Source organism: Filicampus tigris, chromosome 7 (assembly GCF_054856515.1).
Source record: "Filicampus tigris isolate MCC_2025a chromosome 7, RoL_Ftig_1.0, whole genome shotgun sequence".
Taxonomy (NCBI): Eukaryota; Metazoa; Chordata; class Actinopteri; order Syngnathiformes; family Syngnathidae; genus Filicampus; species Filicampus tigris.
Window position 1 is genome coordinate 26101340 of NC_141223.1, and position 25323 is coordinate 26126662.

Here is a 25323-nt window from a genome sequence, read left to right on the forward strand (position 1 = left end):
GGGTACTCCGGTTTCCTCCCACATTCCAAAAAAACATGCATGGTAAGTTGATTGGACACTCTAAATTGCCCCTAGGTGTGATTGTGAGTGCGGATGTTTGTCTCTGTGTGCCCTGCAATTGGCTGGCGACCAATTCAGGGTGTCCCCCGCCTACTGCCCGAAGACAGCTGGCATAGGCTCCAGCACACCCGCGACCCTTGTGAGGATAAGCGGTATGGATAATGAATGAATGAATGAATGAATGAATGTTCTATGCAGGCCCCCTAGTTGAAACAAGGCATTCTAATTAATATTGTTTTTGTGGAATATGAGTCAAGTAGCAAAATCTAGCCATCTCAGGGGTCGGGCATTTTAGCACTTCTGTCAACTGAAAATGACATCACATGCAGATGCCCTGAGGGCTCAAATAACGACCAATCATGCCTCAGTTTCAGAAAATAGGTGAGCTGTGATTGGTTGTTACCTGAGCCCTGAGCAACTATGATGTCACTTTTAGTCGACAAACGTGACAAAATGGCGGCCGGCAGTGATGGCTAAAAGCAGGTGGATTAACTCTTATTCCACAAACACAATATTTATCAGAATGCCTTGTTTCAACTAGTAGGCTTGAATAGAGCATATTCTTGAAAAATATGTTTGGGTTGACTTACCTTTATTAAATTATTTGTATAAGAAAATCAATCCTCCTATTCATGTAAGGGGTATTAAAATTAATTCAAGAAAATAATGGGACAGAAAAATCAAGGGATTTTTTTACAATAAATAAAATATGCGATTAACTATGAGTTAACTATGAAAAAATGTGATATATTAGGGGTGTCAAATTAGTGGAGTAATTGTGACCAATTAATTACAGTAAGAGTTAAAGCATTAATTTTTTTTAATCGCATTAATAACTTTTTTTATCTCTAACTTTACTGTTTCTGTATGATGATGAGATTCATTTTGATGCATGGGGCATGTGCTTGTGTTGTTGGGGCAGTAAAAACCAATAGTGAATGTCACACCGTGAAGTGGACATTTATTGGCTGTCTTTGTGTTGGGCATAACCTGATAGGCTCCTATTGTAGGTGGGAGGGCAAGTTGAGGAGCAGAGAGAAGACGTGAAAATGGAGGAGCAATGCTAGAGTTGTTGGTCTAATGAACGGTAAATTTAAAAAACGCCCTGACGGTACTGTTGATAAAGACAGAGTGATATGCTTTCTTTATAAGAAGGACTTTGCTTTCAAAGAAGCAGTTCAAGCCTACCACATAAATGCAAAGTAACCAGCCGCGACTAAAGCCACAGCTAATGATAGCAACAAAGACGTTAATGTAGCAAGCCATTGCAAAGCTCTTCGCCAAACTAAACTCGAGAACGGCCCGCATATGAGCAAGTCTGCGACCGACAGGCTGACGAAAGTTCTTGCCAAGTGAATAGCGATGAACTACAGGCCGATCAACTTAGTTGAAGACAAGGTATTAATTAAGGTGTTTCAAACAGAGTTCATTTGAGCCGTCATACAAACCACCGTGCAGGACTGCAGTGATGATTAAAATCAGCAAGATGTATGTCGGTGAAAAGAAAAGCAACCTTAATGTTTTGGTGGGGGATTCGGACAAATGTATTGCTATAACCGCAGATCACTGGCCCTCATCTCGCAACCACGGTTATTTGGGAGTGACTGGACACTTTATTGATGGTGAGTGGAACTTGAACTCATTTTGCACTGATCATTGTGAAAACAGAAACCAGGGACTTGGCTGGTAAATGCGTAAAACAGTTCCTCAAGGTGGCAAATGGAAAAAAAGATACTGTAGCCTTGCAGACAATCAGACCAAGCAATGGGCTGCCAACAACTCCTTTTAATGAGCAACAAGGTTACTGTAGGCCGTAACCACGCCGAACAACGGAACAACAACGCGCGCGCTAAATCGACACTCAACTGACTCCCTCAGCCCCTCCCGCTTACCACTGTCCAACCTCCTGCCGCGTTCACGGTCCCCCCATACAACCGGAAATCACATAACTTGTACACATCATACAAGGTCGCCCCTCCCCACGCCCCCCGTTTATCAAGAACCTCGTCCCGAGGGTATCAAAAAACAAAGTCAATGAGGTGACCCGGTAGTCTCCTCTGTCTCTGAGGCCGCCCCGAAGTTTGCCGGCTTGGAACAATCAGTGTAGCATCAGGCGATGAATCCTCGGCTGCAATAGGATGTGTGGGAAAGGGTGAAGGGACGGTCCTCTGTCTTGGAGATGTGGGATTCACGTCCCGCCGGGACTGTTCCAGGGACCCCGTGTGACGCTGTGGAAGAAAATCACCTCTATATGGGGCCAGCCTGTCCCTGTGTAGGTGGCAGTTGTACCCTGTAAACCACTGCTCCTAGTTTCTCCTGCACTTCACACGGCCCCACCCAGTGGCAGGATCCATGGTGGTGCTTTATGCCCCATTTGTTGGGGGCATAGTTGTCCAATTTAGGACACCTGCCTTTTTTCCTTTTCGGGCTGTACACCCAAACCAGGTCTCCAGGGTTGAAGTCCCTCCCTCTGGCACTCACGTCATTCCTTTTCTGCCTTATACTCGCTTTCTGCAAATGGTCACGAGCAAAGACATGTGCTGACTCCAACTGGTCCTGGAGCCTTCTAGCGTACTCTGGTCCTGGCTGCACGGCCGGTGTATCTTGGGGTCTCCCGAAAGCTCCTGTACAGCGGACCTGTAGGCCCATAGGACTAGAGGCAGATGCCTGTCCCAATCTCGTTGGTGCTTCGTGGTGAAAATTGCTGGTTGTTTTGCCAAGGTCCTGTTGAAGCGTTCAATGAGTCCATCACTTTGCGGGTGCAGAGGCGTTGTGCGCGTTTTCCTCATGCCCAGTCGCTCACACATTGCCGTGAACACAGCCGACTCAAAGTTTCTCCCTTGGTCGCTGTGAATGACCTCGGCCGCCCCAAACCTTGTAAACATGCCCTCAACGAGAGCATCCGCAACAGTCTCTGCCTCTTAGTCCGGGATGGCATACGCTTCTGGCCATTTTGTAAAATAATCCATAGCAGCTGGGACATAACGGTTGCCTTTGTCGGTGCATGGAAATGGGCCCATTATGTCCATTGCAATTCTCTCCATAGGAGCGCCCGCTGCCAGCTGTTGGAGATGAGCACGAGACTGGTCTGGAGGACCCTTGTACACTGTGCAGAGGTCACAGCGACGACAAAAGTCCTCAACATCTCTCCTTAGCTGACCCCAATAGAAAATTTTGCCGGAGTCGACGAAGTGTTTTCGACACTCCAAAGTGTCCGGCCCCCGCATGCCCATGAGAGGCTTTTAACACAGCCTCCCTTAAAGCCTTGGGGACAACAACCTGCCACCTCACCTCCCCAGTAGCAGGCTCCTTCCAGGCTCTCTGAAGCACTCCATCCCTCTGATCTTTTGACTAGAGTCCTTTAGTGGCAGGTGAGTGTTCGGCGACCTCCTCCCACTTAGGGTTTTGACCCAACTCGACCCACTGTAACGCGGGTCGCAGATCAGTATCCTGTTCTTGCTGTTTCCTCCATTCAGGTGCGTCGACAACTTGCACCTCCCTGCATGCAGGCTTGACGTGCTCATCACCTTGCTCCTCACCACATAATTCTGCCTCTCGGGCCTCTCTTCTCTCGCAGAAGCGGCAACCAGCCAGAGCACATGGGCGTCGCGACATAGCGTCGGCATTGGCATGGCGAGCTCCCGCCCTGTGCTCCACTTGGAAGACATATGGTGCTAGTTCTTCGAGCCAGCGTGCAATCTGTTCTTCCGGTTCCTTAAAAGACAACAGCCACTGGAGGGCAGCAAGGTCAGTGCGTACGGTGAAAGGTAAGCCGAACAGGTAATATCGGAAATGGCTTATGGCTCTCACAATAGCCAGCAGTGCCCTTCGTGTAACACAATAGCGCCGTTCCGCCTTGTTGAAGGTTTTGCTGAAGTATGCCACTACCTTCTCCCCTTCCGCCCCCACTTGACTCAAGACTGCTCCCATTCCAACATTGCTGGCATCGGTGTCCAAAATGAATGGCCGGTTAGCATCTGGAGGAACGAGGATGGGTGCTTCTGTCAGCGCCCTCTTCAGAGAGCTGTAGGCCCGTGCGCAATCAGGAGTCCAGTCGAAATTAGTGTCCTTCCGCTGCAGGTGGAAGAGCGGGGCGGCTATGCATGAGAAGCCACGCACAAATCACCTGTAGTAGGATGCTAGCCCAAGGAAGCTCTTCAGCTCACGCAAGTTGCCAGGAGTAGGCCATTCCCTCACGGCCTGCACTTTCTCTTCCAAAGTGCCAATGCCTTGCCCCCCAACTTTGTGTCCCAGAAACTCTAGCTCTCTTCTCATAAAGCAACACTTGTCAGGGTGAAGCTTCAGACCAGCAGTGGAAATTCTTTGTAGGACCTGCCGCAGAGCCCCCAAGGCTGTATGGAAAGGTTCCCATGGACCAGGATGTCGTCTAAATATACCAAACATTCCTCCCTGGGAATGCTAGCCAGCACCTTGTCCATAAGTCGCCCAAAGGTAGCCGGCACGTTACACAGGCCAAAACAGAGGATGCAAAACTGCCACAACCCCCTGCCAGTACAGAAAGCAGTCTTTGGCCTGGCTTTGGCGCGAGGGGCACCTGCCAATATCCACTGCGTAGGTCTAATGAGGAGAACCAAGATGAACCGGACACCAGATCTAGAGTTTCATCAATGCAAGGCAGTGGGTAGGAGTCTTTCTTAGTCACGCTGTTTAGGGGCCCATAGTCCACACAAAACCTTTTCTTCACTGACTTTTTCTTGCTGACCATGACAACCCCTGAGACCCATGGGCTTTCGGACAGCTCAATGATGCCAGCCTTCCGCATCTCCTCAATAGCACTGTCTGCCTCTGCCCGATGTGCAAGGGGAAGACGACAGGGGTGTTTGATAGGCCGTGCATCCGCAGTGTCAATGTCATGCTGCACCGTGTCAGTTAGGCCCACCTCATCTTCTTTAAGCGCAAAAACGTCCTTAAAATCCCACAGTAGTCGCCACAGCTCCTCCCGTTGCCTGGGTTCCAAACCATCACAGCTGCGCTTCCATACTTCCCGTACTCCCACTACTCTGTCCGCTCCACTCGTCATCGACAGTGGGGCTGGGGAAGAGGGATACCCATCAATGTGGGCGCCTGGTGTGGGCGACTAAGGCACACGAGTCAGGGGTTCAAGGGAAGGATCAAGCTCCTGCTGTGCTGCTGCCGCTCTCGATGTCGGCAGAAATAACCTTGTGGTCTCTGTGGGGCACACCATTTCAACTGTGGGGCCCCTGGAAAGGTCAACGTGTTCTTTCCCAGGTATAGCACACAGCGGGCTGTTCGCAGGAAATCCAGTCCTACAATGCAAGGGTCTCGTACAGCTGCGACCCACACCGGAAAGTTCATGCACTTGTTCCCCCACTTGTATAGCCACCACCCCTCTCACAAGCATAGGGGTGAGCTCGCCAGTCACTGTTCGAAGCTTAACTGTAGTAGATTCCAACTGTGCCCCCGCTGGGAATACATCCCGCCTCATTAGTGTCGCAGTGGAATCCGGTGTCGACAAGGGCTATGCAAGGAGCCCCTGCCAGGGAAATGGGGACACTTGTCCGCGCTGTCATCTGCTTCTGGGGTGAGTGGAGCCCCGCTCCCCCGTCTGTGTAGTTGGGCTCCATCTCCCCTAAACAAGGCACGTTGGGACACATGTGCGGCGTCCACTCGACACAGACCCCGGCCTGTTTCCCTGTCCATCTGCTTTTCTGGGGCACTGCACGCTAATGTGGCCAGACTGGCCACAAACCCAACACACTGGAGGGCCCCGTCGGGGACGGGCACCTCTGTGTGGCGACTGCAGTGTGCTAGAGCGAATAAGTTCAGTCAACTCCTCCACCCATGCTGGCTTCTCTTGGATTAGGTTCACCGGTGCAGCAGAGCGCACAACATGCCGTCCACAGGGTCGCTCCGTGTGACGTCTCCTATGACCTCTCGCTCCGTGGCCAGCTCCAGCACCTTCTAAAGGGTACGGGGATGCGCCAACTGAGTCTGTATGCGTAGTTCCCTTGGGGTAATGGCCCGGATGAACTGGTTCCTGGCCAGCTCATTCTGGACGTCAGTCGGCATATGTCCATACGCATGCCTTGACAAGGTTTCAATGTCACTAGCTAGTACACGGAGAGGTTCACCATCCTGTCTGTGCCTGTTAGACAGCTCTGAGCGTAGAACATTGGGCTGGCTGCATTGTCCAAAACGCCGCCTTAGGGCACCAACCAAAGCCCCATAGTCATATCTTTCAGCAGGGCTAAGCAGTAACAAGCAGGACAAAGCTACCTCCGTAAGACACATGGCGAGCTGCAGTGCCTTATCACTCTCGGTCCAGCCAGCAGCCTGTGCCAAAAGTTCAAATTGGGCATGGAAATCCTCCCAGTCCCCCCTACCAGAGTATTTAGGCGTCTTGCTAGGCCGCTGGCTACGATAGGGGCCATCATCGTTGACTGCATGTGCGCCACCCTCAGCTTTCACTGAGCTGAAACCAGCATCGAACGGCAGCTTTCTCGCGGTTCGCCTCAGGTGGTCAACATGCTCCGAAACTCGATCGGGGTTCATATCACGGCTCCACGCACCATCGTAAGCGCCGTCCACCGCTTCCTGCTTGACCAGTGGGCGACCTTCGCCACTCTCCTTACGCGACGCCATGCCGATGGTTTCACTTCTGACACCAATGTAGCGTTGCAGACAATCAGACCAAGCAGTGGGCTGCCAACAACTCCTTTTAATGAGCAACAAGAAGGTTACTGTAGGCCGTAACCACGCCGAACAACAACGCGCACGCTAAATCGACGCTCAACTGACTCCCTCAGCCCCTCCCGCTCACCACTGTCCAACCTCCTGCCGCCTTCACGGTCCCCCCAGACAACCGGAAATCACATAACTTGTACACATCATACAAGGTCGCTACAATCCATTAATACTAGGGGTGTAACGGTACACGTGGGTGTATTAATACGTTTCGGTATGGCATGTTTGATTCGGTCCACTTGCGTTTGGTCCGGTCCACTTATTAGCGCGAGTTTACGCACGGGCGCTATTGACTGTTGCACACGGGAGAGGAGGGCAGCGGCACTAAAGAGGAGCCAGGACGCCAGAAGCCATGATAAATCATAAATGCATAGATAAATGGCGTTATAATGGCATACGCAAACAAGCGAGAGCTCGAAAGTCCCCCGTACCTGCCGTCTCCTGTTTGGGAACATTCTAGCTTTCCTGTTAAAATCGCTGATGGAGAAAGGTCCGTGAATAAGTCCCAAAGTTGTGTGCCGACATTGCTACATGAGATCGGCTATGCTGTAGCTAGCACATCTAAAATAAAAGCAGTTAAAACAACCTCATCTGACTTTGAATGTTTCTTAGACGAGGAAGCGAGCAGTATTTTTAGCAAAAAACAAAGTACAGCTCTCTCCTTCGTTCTCCACTGCTTCTCTCGCTAGCCGTACGATGCATTCATGAACCTCCGAAACACCACAACTCAGCAAAACACAAATCTGACCACAACACAGATAACCCGATTCGTTACAATATGCTGTTGAACATTCAAAGATTTCAATGCCTAAAAAGTGTAAATAATTTCATAAAGACTTAGTTACTGTATTTCATTATAAAAAGAGTTTTAATGCAGTTAGCAATAATTGTAACTGTTATTGTATGTATTTTTTTTCACCACAAAAAGCGTATATATACTGTAATGACAACTTGTCTATAACTTGAATACTTAGATGCGTCAAGGCTGTTGCTACTGAGTGTTAAAAGATTTAAGTGTCTTAATAATTTACAAAATTAAGAGATCGTTATTGTTAGCGTATTTTTTATTCTGGTGTAATTTCTTCGAATGTCACCCGAATGTTTCGCATATTAAAAAAAAAATATATATATATATATATATATATATATTTTTTTTTTGTACCGAAAATATACTGAACCAAAGTTTCCAAGAAACCGAACTGAAATGTGATTTAGCGTACCGTTACTTCCCTAATTAATACAGATACATGCCTACAGACAATGGGGGGCTTTGGGGCTTTTCTCAGCAATTTTTAAGTGAGATTAAAAAATAGATTAATTAGATCAATTAATTACAGACTACAATTAATTAATCTTCCTTTTTCTAAATCTATTGACAGCCCTAATCTGACAACATGATGCAGATACAATACAATACAATACAACTTTATTTTGTAACAAAGCACTTTACGTTACAACAACAAAATAGCAATAATATAACAAGAAAGCAATAAATTAAAACACAAAATAGTATATACAATAGACACCGGAAAACAACAGAAAAACGTCTCACGTCGGATCAAAAGGCAAAGATTAGAAATGTCTTCAAACGGGTTTTAAAAATGGACAGAGAGGGAGATTGCCTAACATTCAATGGAATGAGGAGCACTCTCTGAGATAAATACCTTATGAGAGCAAATGTATAATTTCATTTTTACAGGAACATTGAGAGATTCTCACAGACTTATTGGTACCACTGTATGCCACACACTGGCATAGACTCAAAATAACATGAAAACGCAGCAGAGAAATCAATGTATTCAAATTAGGCGCGGTTAAACAGTGGCAACGCAAGATAGGGGATGTAATTTTAAACTATGTGTCAGGATGTAGTTCAATTTGTTAAATAGTGATCATTAAAAAAAAGACTGTAGGCATAACCAGTGGCGGAGCTAGACTTTTATCCTTGGGGTGGCCAAGGCTATTTCAGGGTGTCCACAGACTATAACAATAAATTTGTTTCTCGACTTATCAATTGCAATCGGAGTGTCAAATGTTGAAATGTACATACTAAGCACACAGGAGATTAGATTTATGTATATATAATTTGCAGTTTGTTAACAATGCTTAAAATTATTCAATTCAATTATGCAATTATAATAAAAAAAATTTACAAAAATGGTGAAAATGCACCAACACATTCAAAGTTACTCACATAATATCTCTCCCTCCCTGACTCCCTCCCACCTACCACCGGGTCCTTTCGGCTGAGCGAAATTCGTGCTGGGGACGGCTGGCTCTGGGTCTGGCTCTTGTTGCTCATGGACTTTCTCATCCTCAGAGGCCTCCGTGTCCTCCTTCGATGGAACTACATTGTATAGTGCAATCGAAAATAAAAATGCAACCACCATTAAACAACAACACTAATCAGTAACCAACATTTCAAAATATCTAAAACTAAACTTAATTACTGAACTTATGTTCTAACCTGGTGATGATGGGCTGTGCTGTATTGTGCATTCTCTCTCTGGACTAGTCCCAGGAAGGGAGCTGCCACCTTTGTCCTCTGTGTCCTCCCTCAATGGAACTACATTGTATAAAAATAAAAATATTAGTGTAAGCAAAATAAACATACAACCACCATTAATAAAACAATACACACCAGTAAAAAAAACAAGGGTTCCTACACATTTAAAATTTCCAGACCCAAATTTCCAGACCCTAATTCCCAGACGTGTCAGTATTAAAGACAGAAATCTTTTTGTGACATTTGAGTAATAAGATGTGAATCATGTGAATAGATTATGCAATTCATCATGTTAAATCATTTGTTATAATTATTCTGAATTTGTATGTATTGAATGTTGTATTTAGTATCTTACTAAATCAATTTCCAGGAGATTGTAAATAGGTGGTGCATGCAAAATAATTAATCCAAACATTTTAAGATAACCCAAATAACTATTAAGATAAATATATTTCCATACAATTGTTTCCATTTTCTATACTACTATAGGATATAGAAACATAGAAAATCAAGTTCCATACTTTCCATACTAGCATAGGAACCCTGTAACTTAAAATGACTACTAAAGTGGGCATGTGACTGCTTCTATGCTCTGACCTGGTGATGGGCTGTGTATACAGTATCAGATTCTCTCTCCTCCTGACTCGTCCCAGGATGGGAGCTGCTAGCAGACCTGAATTCTGGCTGTCTGCCTGCCTCCCTCATCTTTCCTGCCTTGGTTCTCTTTTAAAAGAGGTCAAAAATCTTCTCCCCCTGCTTTTTCATCCTCAACTGACCCTATAAAAAAATAGGCCAGTCTTGTTAACGTTACTCCTAGCATTACGTATCATCACACAATGTTATTAAATCACGACTTAAAGCCTAAAAACGTCAGGACAAATAAACCACCGTAGACGAAAGTTTAATATTCAGACTTTTAAGCTAGTTGACAGCAGGCTAACTACCGTGTTCACGTTACGTTTCATTTAAAGGTCCTGATACTCCAAAACGACATTCGCCAACAGTGACAGACGCTAAATTACCGCCTATGGCGTCCGGCCGGCTGTCGGCACGTCACGCTGGCGAAACACACTGCAACTACAGACAGCGACGCTGACCATTAAAGTATCTTCTGCGCATGCATAAGATGTAATACCCTTCCATACCATCGGTGGCGGTAGTCACTATTTCTCATTGTTAGAAAATTCAACCGGAAAGCTGTTGCCCGTGGGCGGATTATAACAATGTAAACAATGCATTCAGCTATATTCTTCGCTCACGATGAACTCCTACGGGAAGTAAACCCTCACGTTCTTGACACGGTATTGTGAAATACTTACATTGTCAACCCTCGCTCTTGGATTTGTAAGATTAAGGCAGCGAAGGCGTGCTCACTATATATCGCATTTGTCACTTCCTGTTGGCGCTCCGAGCGCTGATTTGCTAGCTAACAGCCAATCAGAGTGACCCAATGTCACGACTGGCGACGCCGATTCAACATGCGTAAACGCCCCCCAGACGCTTAGAGACAGGTTACGACACTACGACGGTGGCCAATACATCAAACAGACGGCGCTTAAAGACGCCACGACGCTTCGAGACCTCCGACGTCGGTTTGGTGTACCAGGGCATGAAACAGCTAGCTGGCTAATTCTCCAGTTTCATACCTCTAGAATGATTGGAGAAACATTTATATAAATAGTGACCCAAATGAATTAAATGTAGAAATATAGAATAGGAGAAGTTGGAGCCAATTCAAGGACCAATATCAAACTGTATTGGCAAAAATATTCACCAAAAATCAAGAAAAACACATTTTCTCATTTTGATTGCTGTAATAGATGGCAAAGGGAGGCCTCTAACTACTACATCTGCATGTCGATCTCCAACTTCTCCAAAATAAAATATATGATGAAAATTTGAGGTGTAGTACTTAGAGGCTTTGCTTTGCCATCGACTACAGCAATCAGAATGAGAAAAAGTGTTTTACTTGATTTTTGGTGAATATTTTTGCCAATACAGTTTGACATTTATGTCTATATTTATTAATACATATATCACAGCCTTTTATTGTTTCTGTTCTATTTATTGTATTGTTTGTAAAGTGCTTTGTTACAGCTCTAGCTGTTATGAAATGCGCTGTTTAAATAAAATTGTATTGTATTGTATTGGTCCTAGGCGGCACGGTGGTCGACTGGTTAGCACGTCCGCCTCACAGTTCAGAGGTCGTGGGTTCGATCCCGGCTCCGGCCTCCCTGTGTGGAGTTTGCATGTTCTCCCTGTGCCTGCGTGGGTTTCCTCCGGGTACTCCGGTTTCCTCCCACAGTCCAAAAACATGCATGGTAAGTTGATTGGACTGTCTAAATTGCCCCTAGGTGTGATTGTGAGTGCGGATTTGTCTCTGTGTGCCCTGCGATTGGCTGGCAACCAATTCAGGGTGTCCCCCGCCTACTGCCCGAAGACAGCTGGGATAGGCTCCAGCACGCCCGCGACCCTTGTGAGGATAAGCGGTATGGATAATGAATGAATGAATGAATGAATGTATTGGTCCTTGAATTGGCTCCAACGTCTCCAAAATGACCTCTTTGACAAAAATTTGAGGTGTAGTAGTGAGAGGCCTTCATTTTCCATCTACTACAGCAGTCAGAATTAGAAAAAGTGTTTTACTTGATTTTTGGTGAATATTTGTGTCAATTTAGTACCATACTTATTCTTGAATTGGCTCCAACTTCTCCAAAATGACCTATACAACGAAAATTTGAGGTGTAGTAATTAGATGCCTCCCTTTGCCATCTACTACAGCAATCACAATGACAAAATGTTAATTAACCGATTTTTGTTGAATATTTTGGTCAATTTATGACACCCTCGAAAATAAAATTTGTGGACGGTCCCTAACTCGCGAATCTCGAACGTCAAGCCAACTTTTTCTCGCTTAAGAAGCGTGACATTACGCATTATTTTCGAATGGCTGCTGTCACGTGAACAAAAATCAGCGATCTACAGCGTACATGTTTGAAAAGGTGTTTCCACCTGTACACATTACTGTATTTCTCTATGATGAAAGCCATAATTGTTGTTGAAAATAAAACTAAAAATAAACTGTAGGTATACAACCCTTAAGGCAATACAATATTACACATTTCGTCTATCCCCTATGCAGATCAGAGGTTTATTTTTTTTCTAGATTCATGCGCATTTCGTTGTTGCTATTTTAAATCTGTTGGATTTGTGCCTCGGTGTCTTTTGCTCTCTGTGGAATAGATAAACAGCGACATCTTCTGTCTCATTATTGCAAGAGCGCGAAGCCCACCCAGTGTCCTCCAGTCCACAGTGCGTTATTGAAAAGTACTAATGACTTACGTCCTGGATCATCATAACATCACCAGGAGACACGGCAATGTACAACTGTGTGTCATCACCGTAGCTGTACATTGCCGTGTCTCCTGATGACACAGGATCTATTGATAGTCTTTTAAATTGCATTTTAGATATTAAGTCATGGCGGACAATTTCCTACAGCTAAATCAGGACAAAACTGAGGTTTTAGTTATTGGCCCTGAAGGTCATAGAGAGAAACCTTTGAAGATGTTTAACGCTCACAATGTGTGAAGAACCTGGGCGTAATTTTTTACTCTGAGCTCAGTTTTATTCCTCGTATTAAAAATGTACCTAAGATTGTTTTTTTTATCATCTTAAAGAGACACTTGGATGATCTTAACATTGGCACTTACATATAATAGGTTTGCATGTAAAAATGACATCAGCACTAAAATGCCCCGTACCATTTCGACTGTTACGTTCCAAATTGGACGGCATGTTGTAGGTCAAAAAAATGGGTCCATTCCTCATCCAAATAAATCTACTCATTCCCACTTGAGTCTCTGTAAATATCCTAGCTGTTGTTAAAAGCCTTGCTCGTCCTAACCATCAGCAAAGAAGCAGTGTTTTTTTTTGGGGGGGGGGGGGGGGGGGGGGCAAAGAAGGAGTGTGTGCTGTCCCAGTATAAATCTATGTAGCTCTGCTGACTTTCACATTTCCTCATTCTCGTATAAATCAGCCGCGGAGAGGTTAATCCTTTTGATATGTTGAAGTGGTCACTAGTAGGGATGTCCACATAAATGATGGTACCAATTGATCACCGTTTTTGGACGTTATAAGCAATGAAAGTACAATGATTTCCAATGGAAAATTTGCAATCGGTCCCCCCAGTGACTCCAACCGAACATAGATAGAACGGTAGGGGGCGCGGCCATTTTCCTCATTAAAAGAGGCGTTATTCATGGAGTCACTTATTTCCTAATCTCTCCCAAATGTATTGATAAAATAGAAAATGACAACTCTTTTCATTTTGCTGATTAAAAAGATATATAAAGTGAACTTGTTAGTGAAAACATGGCCACCCTGGCCCAACCATCCCTTTAAGAATATTGCCAGAGTCCGCCCGTTTCTCTCTGATGCTAACACGTAGGTGCTGATGCATGCTTTTATTTCCTGTCATTTAGATGATTGTAATGCCCTGCTCTCTGGCCTCCCGAAAAAGAGCATTTTCACTTTGCTATTACTCCAGAATTAAGCCGCACGGGTGCTGCTGACGAGGACCAGATGGGTGGAGCACATTGCACCAGTTTTAAAATCGCTGCATTGCCTCTCCGTGTGTTTCAGGGTTGATTTTAAGGTGCTTTTATCAGTTTTTAAATATCTTTGCGGTCTTGGGCCATCTTATTTATCTGCCCTTTCTATGTTGTATTTTGGATGTTTTTATTGCACAGCACTTTGAATTGCATTTTCATCTATGAAACGTGCTATACTGTACTGTATACATAAATTTTGATTTGATTTGATTTAACGTATTTTGCTACGTTATACCCAAATTCATCTTTTCAAGATGTGTATATATATATACATATATATATATATATATATATATATATATATATATATATATATATATATATATATACATATATACATATATATATATATATATATATATATATATATATATATATATATATATATATATATATATATATATATATATGTATATATATATATATATATATATATATATGTATATATATATATATATATATATGTATATATATATATATATATATATATATGTATTTTTTTTTTTTTAAACGTGAATACTGTATTTCCATTTTAATGTTGTAACCGGAACTATTTTATTGACGTCGACACGCTAGCTTGATAGTGACACAGTGATGGTGGTTCTGCTGGGCTTCGTGGCGTTCGTCGTCGCCTGCTATGTCTTAGTATATTACTGCGTGTTCAGAGGGGTGAGGTGCTTGAGTCCAGTGAAGCTGGGGGGCAAGACGGCCATCGTGACAGGTAATGTTTTCGTGTTAAGAGTCTTTTTCCTACATGGGATTGGGAGTGTGACAGGAACCGCTGGAAGTAGTTTGTTTGTTTACTTTGTCACGAATACTGGCAAGTACTTTAAACACACTTAAAAAGGCATTACATTATCGTGTATCATATGAAAAAGTTCAATTTAATACATTCAGTGGGCGCTTTTGTTTTTATGCTAACCCAGTGTAGATACCGGATCTACACCAGTATGGACCTGATGCACGCAGGACTTCCGAGTTCGATGTCATAATCACGTACTCCTCCTTCCCGTTAGCGGGGGGCGGATCGATCCAGATATCGATAGTATCGATACTAAGGAAGCATTCGGATCGGATCGATACTTCGCTCCTCCACCAATTTCCTCAAAGCGCCGCTTCTATGCGCAAATAGCGCACCCCTCCTCCCCTCTCGCCCAGCGCCTCCTGCTACTCTCTCCCAGGCACACTTTTCGCCCCTCCCTGGCAGAGAGGGTGACGGGAGAGTGAGAGAGGGCCGGAAGCTAAAGCAATGGCACAGCCAAACAAGAAGCGGAGAGAGGCTAGCGCGGTGTGGACTTTTTTTTTACAACAACAGTAAAGGACAGTGCCAAGTGTGATTTGTGTAATAAAGTGCTCCGCATGCATTAACTTTATCTTTGCACAACATCAATACCTTTGGATAAAATGCAACGCAGGATTGTAGTTAAGCGAAGCTGTTTCAAGACAACCTAAGACAAAAGTAACAAACACTTTCACACTTTATTTGGCGATGTCTTAAGTCGTCCGTGCCGCTGGCTGGCCGGGAGCGCGCTGCGCTCACGAATTATAAACACAGCTGTTGTCTGATTTTCTGATTTTTACAAAACTTTATTAGAGCAAACACATCATTACAAATATGGAGGAGAAAGTATCCGGCTTGACTCTGACTAAATCAACGGCACATTTGAATAGTGGACGAGACTAAGCGAGAGGCTGCGATGACGATCACCGAGTCAGCTCACGTACAGTACAGTTTTTGGAGAAAGTAAATCCACTTGTGCTCTCGTTGGTCGATCTCGCGCTGGGAACCAGTCACCGCCTTTTATGAGTGCCTGCGGGTATGTACAAAGCCTCCGAGTCAACTCACTCTTTGAAACAATGCGTCTTTCTGCAATATAGCTCCCGATATGGCTGTGTTTATGAATGCTTTATGAATGCTTCTAAATGCTTTATGAATGCTTCTAAAAAATCCGCAATGCGCGAAAGTTGAAGCGCGAAGTAGCAAGGGATCGTCGCTGTCATGTGAAAAACACTTTTCTCCATTTTTATTTCATTTTCTTATTTTTACATGAATCATGTTTCCACGGTACAGACATTGCTTTAAAGTGAAAAATAAAAAAGTTAAAAAAATTGGAGATAAGTGTTTTTCACAGGACAGCGACGATTTGTATTTTCGTTACATTGCTGCTTTTTTTGGTTTGACTCTCTTGACTTTTGTTCTGAAACAGTTATTGTAGTAGAGGTATTTTAATTTTTTGTACTGTTAAAGTTTGCATTGTAGTTATTTAATAAAATATATATATCAGCAGAGACTTTCCTTGCGTGACCTTTTCGCAATTTTTAACTATTTAAACCCGAGTTGGCGGCACGGTGATTAACTGGTTGGCACGTCCGCCTCACAGTGTTGACGTTGTGGGTTTGAATCCGGCCCCGGCCTTCCTGTGTGGAGTTTGCATGTTCTCCCCGTGCCTGCGTGGGTTTTCTCCGGGTACTGCGGTTTTACCCCCACATTCCAAAAACATGCATGATAGGTTGATTGGACACTCTAAATTGTCCCTATGTATGATTGTGAGCGCGAATGGTTGTTCGCTCGTGTGTGCCCTGCGATTGGCTGGCAACCAGTTCAGGGTGTACCCCGCCTGCTGCCCGGAGACAGCTGGTATGGGCTCCAGCACGCTCGCGACCCTTGTGAGGATAAGCGGTATGGAAAATGGATGGATGGATGAACACATGAAAAAGTTATTATCCAGAAATGTACTTTAATACAAACTAACAAAATTTGCTTATCAAAATAAATATCTCCCAAACACAAACTTTCCCTGCTTAACTTACAACTGTATGAATTAATATAAAACAATAAATAAGCAGGACATTCATAACTTATGAACAGCTCAATGCCACATTATGCGGAGAGCCTATTTTTTCCATTTATATTCCTTCTGAGATCTTGCTACAGTGAGGAGTGGTTTGTCTTTGACTACTGCAGAATAAAACTCTGAGCAAGATGTGTTATAGATGAGGCTCACGATGAGCTCATCTTTAAAGGGACACTTGGATGAGCTTAACATTGGCACTTATATAATAGGTTTGCATGAAAAATTACATCAGTACTAAAATGCCCCCCCCCCAAAGGACTGATTTAAGGGCTTTTTTTGTAATTAGATTTACGACAAATTGGCCCGCCCCCTTTTGGAGCTCAGCTTGTTATTTTTTCGGTCTCAGCGGTCTACATCACAGGAGGGAGGAGGCAAGCGTGGTCATATTGCTCGCTATGACAAAAATAAATAAATGAATATTGCTAGCTTTGTGGCGGCACGGTGGTCGACTGGTTAGCACGTCCGCCTCACAGTTCAGAGGTCGTGGGTTCGATCCCGGCTCCGGCCTCCCTGTGTGGAGTTTGCATGTTCTCCCCGTGCCTGCGTGGGTTTTCTCCGGGCACTCCGGTTTCCTCCCACATTCCAAAAAAAACATGCATGGTAAGTTGATTGGACTCTCTAAATTGTCCCTAGGTGTGATTGTGAGTGCGGATGTTTGTCTCTGTGTGCCCTGCGATTGGCTGGCAACCAGTTCAGGGTGTCCCCCGCCTACTGCCCAAAGACAGCTGGGATAGGCTCCAGCACGCCCCGCGACCCTTGTGAGGAGAAGCGGTACAGATAATGGATGGATGGATGCTTGCTTTGTCAGTTCTGTTGTCTAAAACGCCAACTGATCGCCACCAAAATGCAAATGCACATTCCTACTCTTGTCCACTTCAACCTGTGAAAGTATAAAAGTGTTCTGCACAATAGTTTGGATTTATTGACATAAAACGTGAGCTCATCATGATCACCTCCACAAAATCAAAAATACCATGGTGATCGCTTCTCCACTGACACAAGTTGAAGCGGACAAGAGCATGAATGCGCACACGAACCCCGACTGGTTATGTTTTGGACATTTAGCTACGCTAAACTCGTGTCAACTCTCAGGAGTCAGAAGGCGGCTGGGAGTGAGCAGCAGGCAGTCATCAGGCAAGAATTTATCTTTATCCCTCCCCGGCAAACAGTAGGATAACAGCACGGCTAATAGCAACAACTAGCTTCAGGCCGTTAAAACAAAAGCACAACAACATTAGCTCCTTACTGTCCGTCCAGCCTGCGTCGATCTTCATATCGCGGGGTTGCCTCCCAAGCAGTCGCATGCGTTGTCCCAACACCGTACAGCTTCGGCATGAGAGAGAGCTAAGACCTCATTGAACACCGGGGCTGTCTTGAACGTGCGCATCATCGCGGAGCGGCATTTGCTTTCAGCCGAATGTGGCCGCATTGGAACACACCATTTCGGCTATTACGTTCCAAATTGGACGGCGTGTTGTAGGTTGACAAACTGGGGCCATTCCTCATCCAAATAAATGTGCACGTCTAGTCATTCCCACTTTAGTCTCTGTAAATATCCTGACTGGTGTTTAATGCCTTGCCTGTCCTAACCGTGATCAGTAATGAAGCAGTGTTTTTTTTACATATTTTACATTGATTTTTTTTAGCAAAGAAGCAGTGTGCGCTCGTCCCAGCATAATTTGATGTAGCTCTGCTCACTTCCACATTTCCTCATTCTCATATAAATCAGCCACGGACAGGTTAATCCTTTTGATATGTTGAAGTGGGCATTAGTAGGGATGTCCACATGAATTTTGGTGCCAACTAATCACTGAGTTTGGACGTTATGAGCAGTACAATGATTTCCAATGGAGAGTTTGTAATCGGTCCCTCCAGTGACTCCGACCGAACAAGGATGGAACAGTAGGGGGCGCGGCCATTTTCTTCATTAACATAACATTAACCATTTTTAAAACCCGGTTGAAGACACATTTCTTTTCTCTGGCTTTTGATCAGACCTGAAATTTTCTGCTCTTTTCCGGTGTCAGTTGTACATTATTTATATTTTATTTATATATTATTTATGTCTATATTTATTAATACATGTATCACAGCCTTTTATTGTTTTTGTTCTATTTATTGTATTGTTTGTAAAGTGATTTGTTACAGCTCTAGCTGTTATGAAATGCGCTATATAAATAAAATTGTATTGTATTGTATAACAAGAGGCGTTATTCATGGAGTCACTTATTTCCTAATTTCTCCAAAATTTGTTGAAAAAATAGAAAATGACAACTAGGGATGTTCCGATCAGGTTTTATGACACCGATACCGATCATGCATGAGTGAGATCGGCCGATACGCTACCGATTCCGATCCCATGGATTATCAGTATATTTTTCCATTTATTTGTGATGACTGCTATTATGCAATATTATCTGAAAAAAAATTAGCCTATTATTGCCGTTATTTTGAAAAAAAATCCCTATATATTTTCAAAAGCATGAAGAAATACAAAACCGTTGCTAGAAAAATTAAACAAAGATACTGGAACTGAAAATCTTACATTTACCAGCTTTTAGTAACAGTTTTTAACAGATCAAAAATAATCAACAGTCTCACTATGCATAATGTCAAATAAATAACATGCCTCCTAAACGTTGCATGGTTCAGAATATAATCAAAGTAGAAAAAATAGTCACATGCAGGCTTCACTTGAATAAACTATTCAATGAATTCCTAAATTGAAACGACTCAGAAACTTGGTTTCTTGTCTTGTGCTGCATAGACAAACTATCTTGTGCATTTGTCAACGAGAAAAAAGTCACTGTTAATCTTTTTGTGAATTATTATATTATTATTAATTATTAATTAAAGTGGCCTACAATGGCGTCTCCCTGTGGCAATAATGTCACTTATACTGTGCTGTGTCCGCCTTGTCTTTATTCAATGCAGAGAGCCTCGTAAACTCACCATTGTCTCACCATTAAGTTGGTTGTGTTGAAACTTTTGGCGATGCTCCCGCCGCGAGGTATGTTTTCATATACAGTATTACCAGACGCAAACTCCACACACACAGCAGATAATGCTATGTTCACACCAATTGGGGTGGAAGCATTTCTGGCGGCGTGTTTCAATTGGAGTCAATGTAGCTCGCGCGGGCGGGCGCGATTGCGTGCAGGGCGGGGCGAGTGATGCTTTTGGAGCGGTGGGACGTCGTCGCATATTAAACAAATAAACTTTTTTGCCATTTTGTCTCGCGGTAGCCATTCAGCATCGGGCATACTACGTCGCACACAGCCAAACAGCGTCCTGTTTTTTTTTTTACAGTTTTTACAGTGGCTCTGTTTGGCTATGTGTGACACACCGCAGTGTACGGAGGGACCTTTGAGCTCTGGCTCTGTTTGGCTGTGTGTGACGTAATATGCCTGATGCTGACTGGCTGCCGCGAGGCGGAATGGCAAGAAAGTTGACTTGTTTTACACGCGCCAAATGGGGCAAATGGACAGATTTTCGGTGCTTCACTCCGCGTCCTACAGCTGCAAATGCATCATTCGCTCCGCCCCCGCACGCAACCGCTGCCGCCCGCGCGAACTACATTGACTCCAATTGAAACGCGCCACCAGAAAGGCTCCCACCGCAGTTGATGTGAACGTAGCAGCCGCACCTCCGCAGCGAGCAGAGGGGGAGGGACGCATCACGGCTGTAGGCTGCGAAGCATGAGCTGCGGGTGATCGGATGTTTTGATCGGCAATAAAAGGCTTTGATCGAATATTCCGATCACGTAATTTTTCCCAAAAATCGACCGATCATGATCGGTGCCCGATCGATCGGAGTATCCCTAATGACAACTCTTTTCATTTTCCTGATCAAAAAATATATTAAATGAACTTGTTAGTGAAAACAATGGCCATCCCGGCCCAACCATCCCTTTAAAAGTGCAGAATTGTACCTGTGGATAAAATGCACTACGGTATTCTAATTTAAGAAATTCAATTTTATGATAACAATTAAAACTTTAATGTAGTTATTAGCGAACATTCCGTCGTAATTGTCAGTTGCCATGGTTGAAGCTCATGTTCCTCTCACAGCCTGCAGTTTGGTATTTATTCTTCATTTTAGTTTTTGAATGATAGGTTGATATAGTAATTATCGCGATAGACCTAAGACTACCTTTTCACACACTACTGTATTTGTTTGATGATCTTAAACATTAAAGGTAAAGTAGACGATGTTGAAGCTGCTAGCAAATTTGAATGTGACCTTGCTTCACTCCTCCCGCCTCTCTGACCAAAGCAAAGCCTGTCACGAATAGGGTTGGGCACCGGGAACCAAGTGGAACCGGGACTAGAACTTCGGTTCTCCCAGAATCGTTCAGGTTTTAAAATGTTGGTGCCACATTTCGATTCCTAAATCCGTTGGGTGGAGGAAGCCGCCCAAAACAAACAAAGCACCAATAATGTGCGCAGGATGCGAGGCAATCGACAGACACGAGCGAAGTACAACCAACAGGAAATGTGTGTGCGCAGCAAGTGCCAACTGTCATGTTATGAGAATATAAAAGAGAGTTCTGCTACGACGAGGTCCAATACTGTAGTCTTTATTTCACAAAGGCATTCACGGAACTAACTGTTTCGCAGCCCATTCAACATGTTTGGGTCAATGGACCAAACCAAATGCAAAGGGGTGTCTGGGCCAAACTATTATAGTGTATCTAAACACACCACACCGACAGCGACGGAGACGACAGGATAATGCTCGTGGGGTGTGATAATTATGGATGTTCGACACAGGTCAAAAGTGGCTGCACTTCATAAAAAAAGACCAAGCTGCTCAGTGCAACAAAAAAATTATCTTGTGCAAAAATGTCTAATATGATTAAACACCTCCGTTTACATGGGGTAGAATTGTTAGTGTTAGGTCTTTGACTCTTTGTGTCGACCTACTGGTGTTCTGAAATGACTTCCTACTAGGGATAGACCGATTATCAGCCGGGCCGATTATCGGCACCGATATTTGGCTTTTTGACGAATATCGGCATCTGCCTTTTTTAAAACTTTGCTGGCCCATAATAAATCAATTTAAAACTGTGGAAATCAAAACAAAGATATGTGAAAGTTTAACATTTATGTCATTTTGAAATTTACTGTAGAAAACTACATGGAGCTATTGTTAAAGTTTTTCCTTTATTCTTTTTAAGACATGCTGACAATCCTGGGTGCTCCCTGAACTTTTTGTTAGAATTTTATAACAGAGATGTATACTGTCAAAAAATTAGTGTAATAATGATTTGTGGGCGGCACTGGTTAGCACGTCCGCCTCACAGTTCAGAGGTCGTGGGTTCGATCCCGGCTCCGGCCTCCCTGTGTGGAGTTTGCATGTTCTCCCCGTGCCTGCGTGGGTTTTCTCTGGGTACTCCGGTTTCCTCCCACATTCCAAAAACATGCATGGTAAGTTGATTGGATACTCTAAATTGCCCCTAGGTGTGATTGTGAGTGTGGATGTTTGTCTCTGTGTGCCCTGGCTGGCTACCAATTCAGGGTGTCCCCCGCCTACTGCCCAAAAACAGCTGGGATAGGCTCCAGCACGCCCTGCGACCCTTGTGAGGATAAGCGGGACAGATAATGGATGGATGGATGGATCACCATTATGCAAACCTGAAACATTGTTCAATAAACATGCTTAAAGACATTACAACAAAGTGAAGAGTACATTTTACTTTAGATTTTGATGCCAATATTTTCCTTTTCACTGAAAATGTATATCAGCTCCAAATATCGGTTATCGGCCTCCTTGACTACTAATAATCGGTATCTGCCCTGAAAAAAGCATATCGGTCTATCTCTGCTTCCTACCCATCGAGACGTCCTACCAATGCTTAGTGTGCTTGAGCATTCATGCTCACAACACCGATAGTGAGGTGGGGTCGCCAGCTCTGAGTCTGACCTCATCCAAGTGATACGGACCACACCGCAGTCAGAATTGGGTAAGTATACAATTGAAATGAAGTATGTTTAATGCTCACATCGAGCAAAAAAGGTTTTCTTTTTATTTGCACACTTGGTTTGCCCATTAATTAGTGTTAACTAGCATGCTATATATTTTCTTGAGGTTCTCCAAAATAAAGCTCTCTTGTGGATGATTCAAGCTCATAGGTTTGATAAAATATTTGTCAAAAATATCCATTGAAAAAAATTAAAGAAAAAATTCATAAACCGTAGAAAAGTTCATCAAACAAATATTTATCCCTCCCGATTTCTAAAAGATTTGGAATCGAGAATCATTCAGAACTGGAATCGAATTGAAGAGCCGGAATCACCTAAATTCAATGATGCCCAACTCTAGTCACGCACGTCTACACGACATGCACGTCACATGCACTGTATGTATACTGTACATACAGCTAGGGCTGGGAGATATGACTGAAAAGTATATCACGATATAAGTGTTTCATATTGGTCGATATCGATATATATTACTTACTCTACCTCATACCTTTTTCATATAGTTGATAGTCGTAACTTGCGTAGCAATGGACACCCAAACTGCAGTATTCTTGCTGCTGCTGATGGCTATTTTTGCGCGATCGTGTCCGGCGACTAGGCTCGGACCCGCGCCCCCATTGTTTACAGCCGGAATCAGCTGTTAGCACTCCGTGCTAACCCTGCGCCGGCTCCCGGGGCGAGACCCGATATCCCCCGTGAGCTGAGGAGGAAGAGACGGGGATCTCGTGCGGGGGTTAAACGCCGGGAAAGGAGGAGACGATACCATCCTGTCCTCCCGTCTGTTATCATGGGGAATGTTAGATCGCCCCCCAACAAGATGGACGAGCTAGCGGCGCTTACCCGGCATGAGAGGGACTTCCGGGAGGCTAGCCTGATGCTATTCACAGAGTCGTGGCTAACAGCGCTAACGCCAAACGCGGTCGTAGAATTGGACGGCTTCCAAATCATACGCGCGGACAGGACGCTGGAGAGTGGAAAGAGGAAAGGAGGAGGGCTGGCTGTGTTTGTGAACGATAGATGGTGTAATCCTGGGCAAATCACGATAAAGGAGCAGCTTTGCAGCAGGGATATTGAGCTGCTAGCTGTTGGCATGAGGCCATTCTACATCCCGCGAGAGTTTAGTCATGTGATCGCGGTGACCGTCTACGTCCCACCAGCTGCCAGCAGCGACACAGCCTGTGATGTCTTGACTGCAGCAGTGAGCAGGCAACAAACACAGCACCCAAATGCCCTGATACTCATCTCTGGTGACTTCAATCAAGCCTCCCCTTCTGCCTCTCTGCCTTCATTCACACAGTGTGTCACCTGCCACACCAGAGACAATAAAACACTGGACCTTTTCTATGCCAACACCAAGGAGGCGTACACATCACTGCCCCTCCCCCCGCTGGGCAAAGCTGATCACAACCTGGTGGCTCTCCAGTCTGTGTACAAACCTCGGGTCCGCAGGCAGCCAGCTGTGACCCGCACGGTTCAGAGATGGTCTGGAGAGGCCGAGGAGGCCTTAAAGGACTGCTTCAGCACAACTGTGTGGGAAGTATTCAGCGATGCTCACGAGGAAGACATTAGTAGTCTAACGGACACTGTTACAGACTATATAAATTTCTGCATGAAGAACACCATACCCACCAGGACAGTAAGGTGTTTCTCCAACAACAAACCCTGGATCACACTAGACATAAAAGCTCTCCTGAAGGAGAAGAGGAGGGCTTTTGCGTCAGGCAACATAGAGGAGCTGAAGACTGTGCAGCGCCAGCTGAGGAGGAGGATCAGAGAGGGGAAAAGGTCCTACAGGAAGAGGATGGAGGAGCAGCTGCTGCAGAATAACGCCAGGGGAGTCTGGAGGGGCCTGAAGACCATCTCAGGCCACGGACAACCCAAGACCCGGACTGGGGGGGACCTGCAGTGGGCAAATGAGCTGAACCTCTTTTTCAATAGGTTCGATCAGTTGCCTGCCTCCACTCAGTCTCTCTTGCTGCAGCCTCCACCTACTCCTCCTGCTGGGCGTGTCACCCTCTCCCCCCTTTTCTCCACAGTCTCCAGCTCCCAGCTACACCAGATAGCCACCACTCCCTCCTGCCCAGCCTTGGCCTTCACAACATCTCAGGTGAGGAACCAGCTGAAGAAGAAGAAGGCGAGGAAGGCAGCGGGTCCAGATGGCATCAGCCCCCAGCTCCTCAAATCCTGCGCAGACCAGCTGTGTGGAATTGTCCAGCACATGTTCAACCTGAGCCTGAAGCTGGGCAGGGTCCCCCAGCTATGGAAAACATCCTGCCTGGTCCCGGTGCCAAAGACCCCCCACCCGAAGGAGCTCAACAGCTTCAGACCAGTGGCGCTGACGTCTCACCTGATGAAGACCCTGGAGAGACTGGTCCTTGTCCACCTGCGCCCCCCTCAATGGACCCACTCCAGTTCGCATATCAGCCTGGCATCAGTGTGGATGATGCCATCATCTACCTCCTCCACACTTCACTCTCCCACCTGGAGAAGGCGGGGAGCACTGTGAGGATCATGTTCTTTGATTTCTCCAGTGCTTTCAACACCATCCAGCCCACCCTACTGGGAGACAAGCTAGAGCG

At 44.8% G+C, this 25323-nt stretch overlaps 1 protein-coding gene and 1 long non-coding RNA gene across 6 annotated transcripts in view; one reads left to right on the forward strand and one right to left on the reverse strand.

Moving 5' to 3' along the window:
• Positions 1-8195: 8195 nt before the first annotated feature.
• Positions 8196-10742, reverse strand: LOC147145384 (uncharacterized). Of its 3 annotated transcripts, none has more exons than XR_015087558.1 (4): positions 10612-10698; positions 9890-10069; positions 9254-9352; positions 8196-9133 (listed from the first exon to the last, which is right to left on the reverse strand). It is a non-coding gene; the product is annotated as an uncharacterized LOC147145384 (long non-coding RNA). The 3 variants fall into 3 exon arrangements; XR_015087557.1 differs by lacking the exon at positions 10612-10698 and adding an exon at positions 10315-10429; XR_015087559.1 differs by lacking the exon at positions 9890-10069 and having other exon boundaries at positions 10612-10742.
• A 3715-nt stretch (positions 10743-14457) lies between these two features.
• LOC147145385 (dehydrogenase/reductase SDR family member 13-like) overlaps positions 14458-25323 on the forward strand; it is a 54321-nt gene continuing 43455 nt past the window's right edge. For all 3 annotated transcript variants that reach the window (XM_086036578.1, XM_086036579.1, XM_086036580.1), the window contains exon 1: positions 14458-14626. In XM_086036578.1, the coding sequence (XP_085892704.1) occupies positions 14500-14626 (127 nt within the window). In that variant the 5' untranslated portion in view covers positions 14458-14499. The remainder of the gene's footprint in view (positions 14627-25323) is intronic.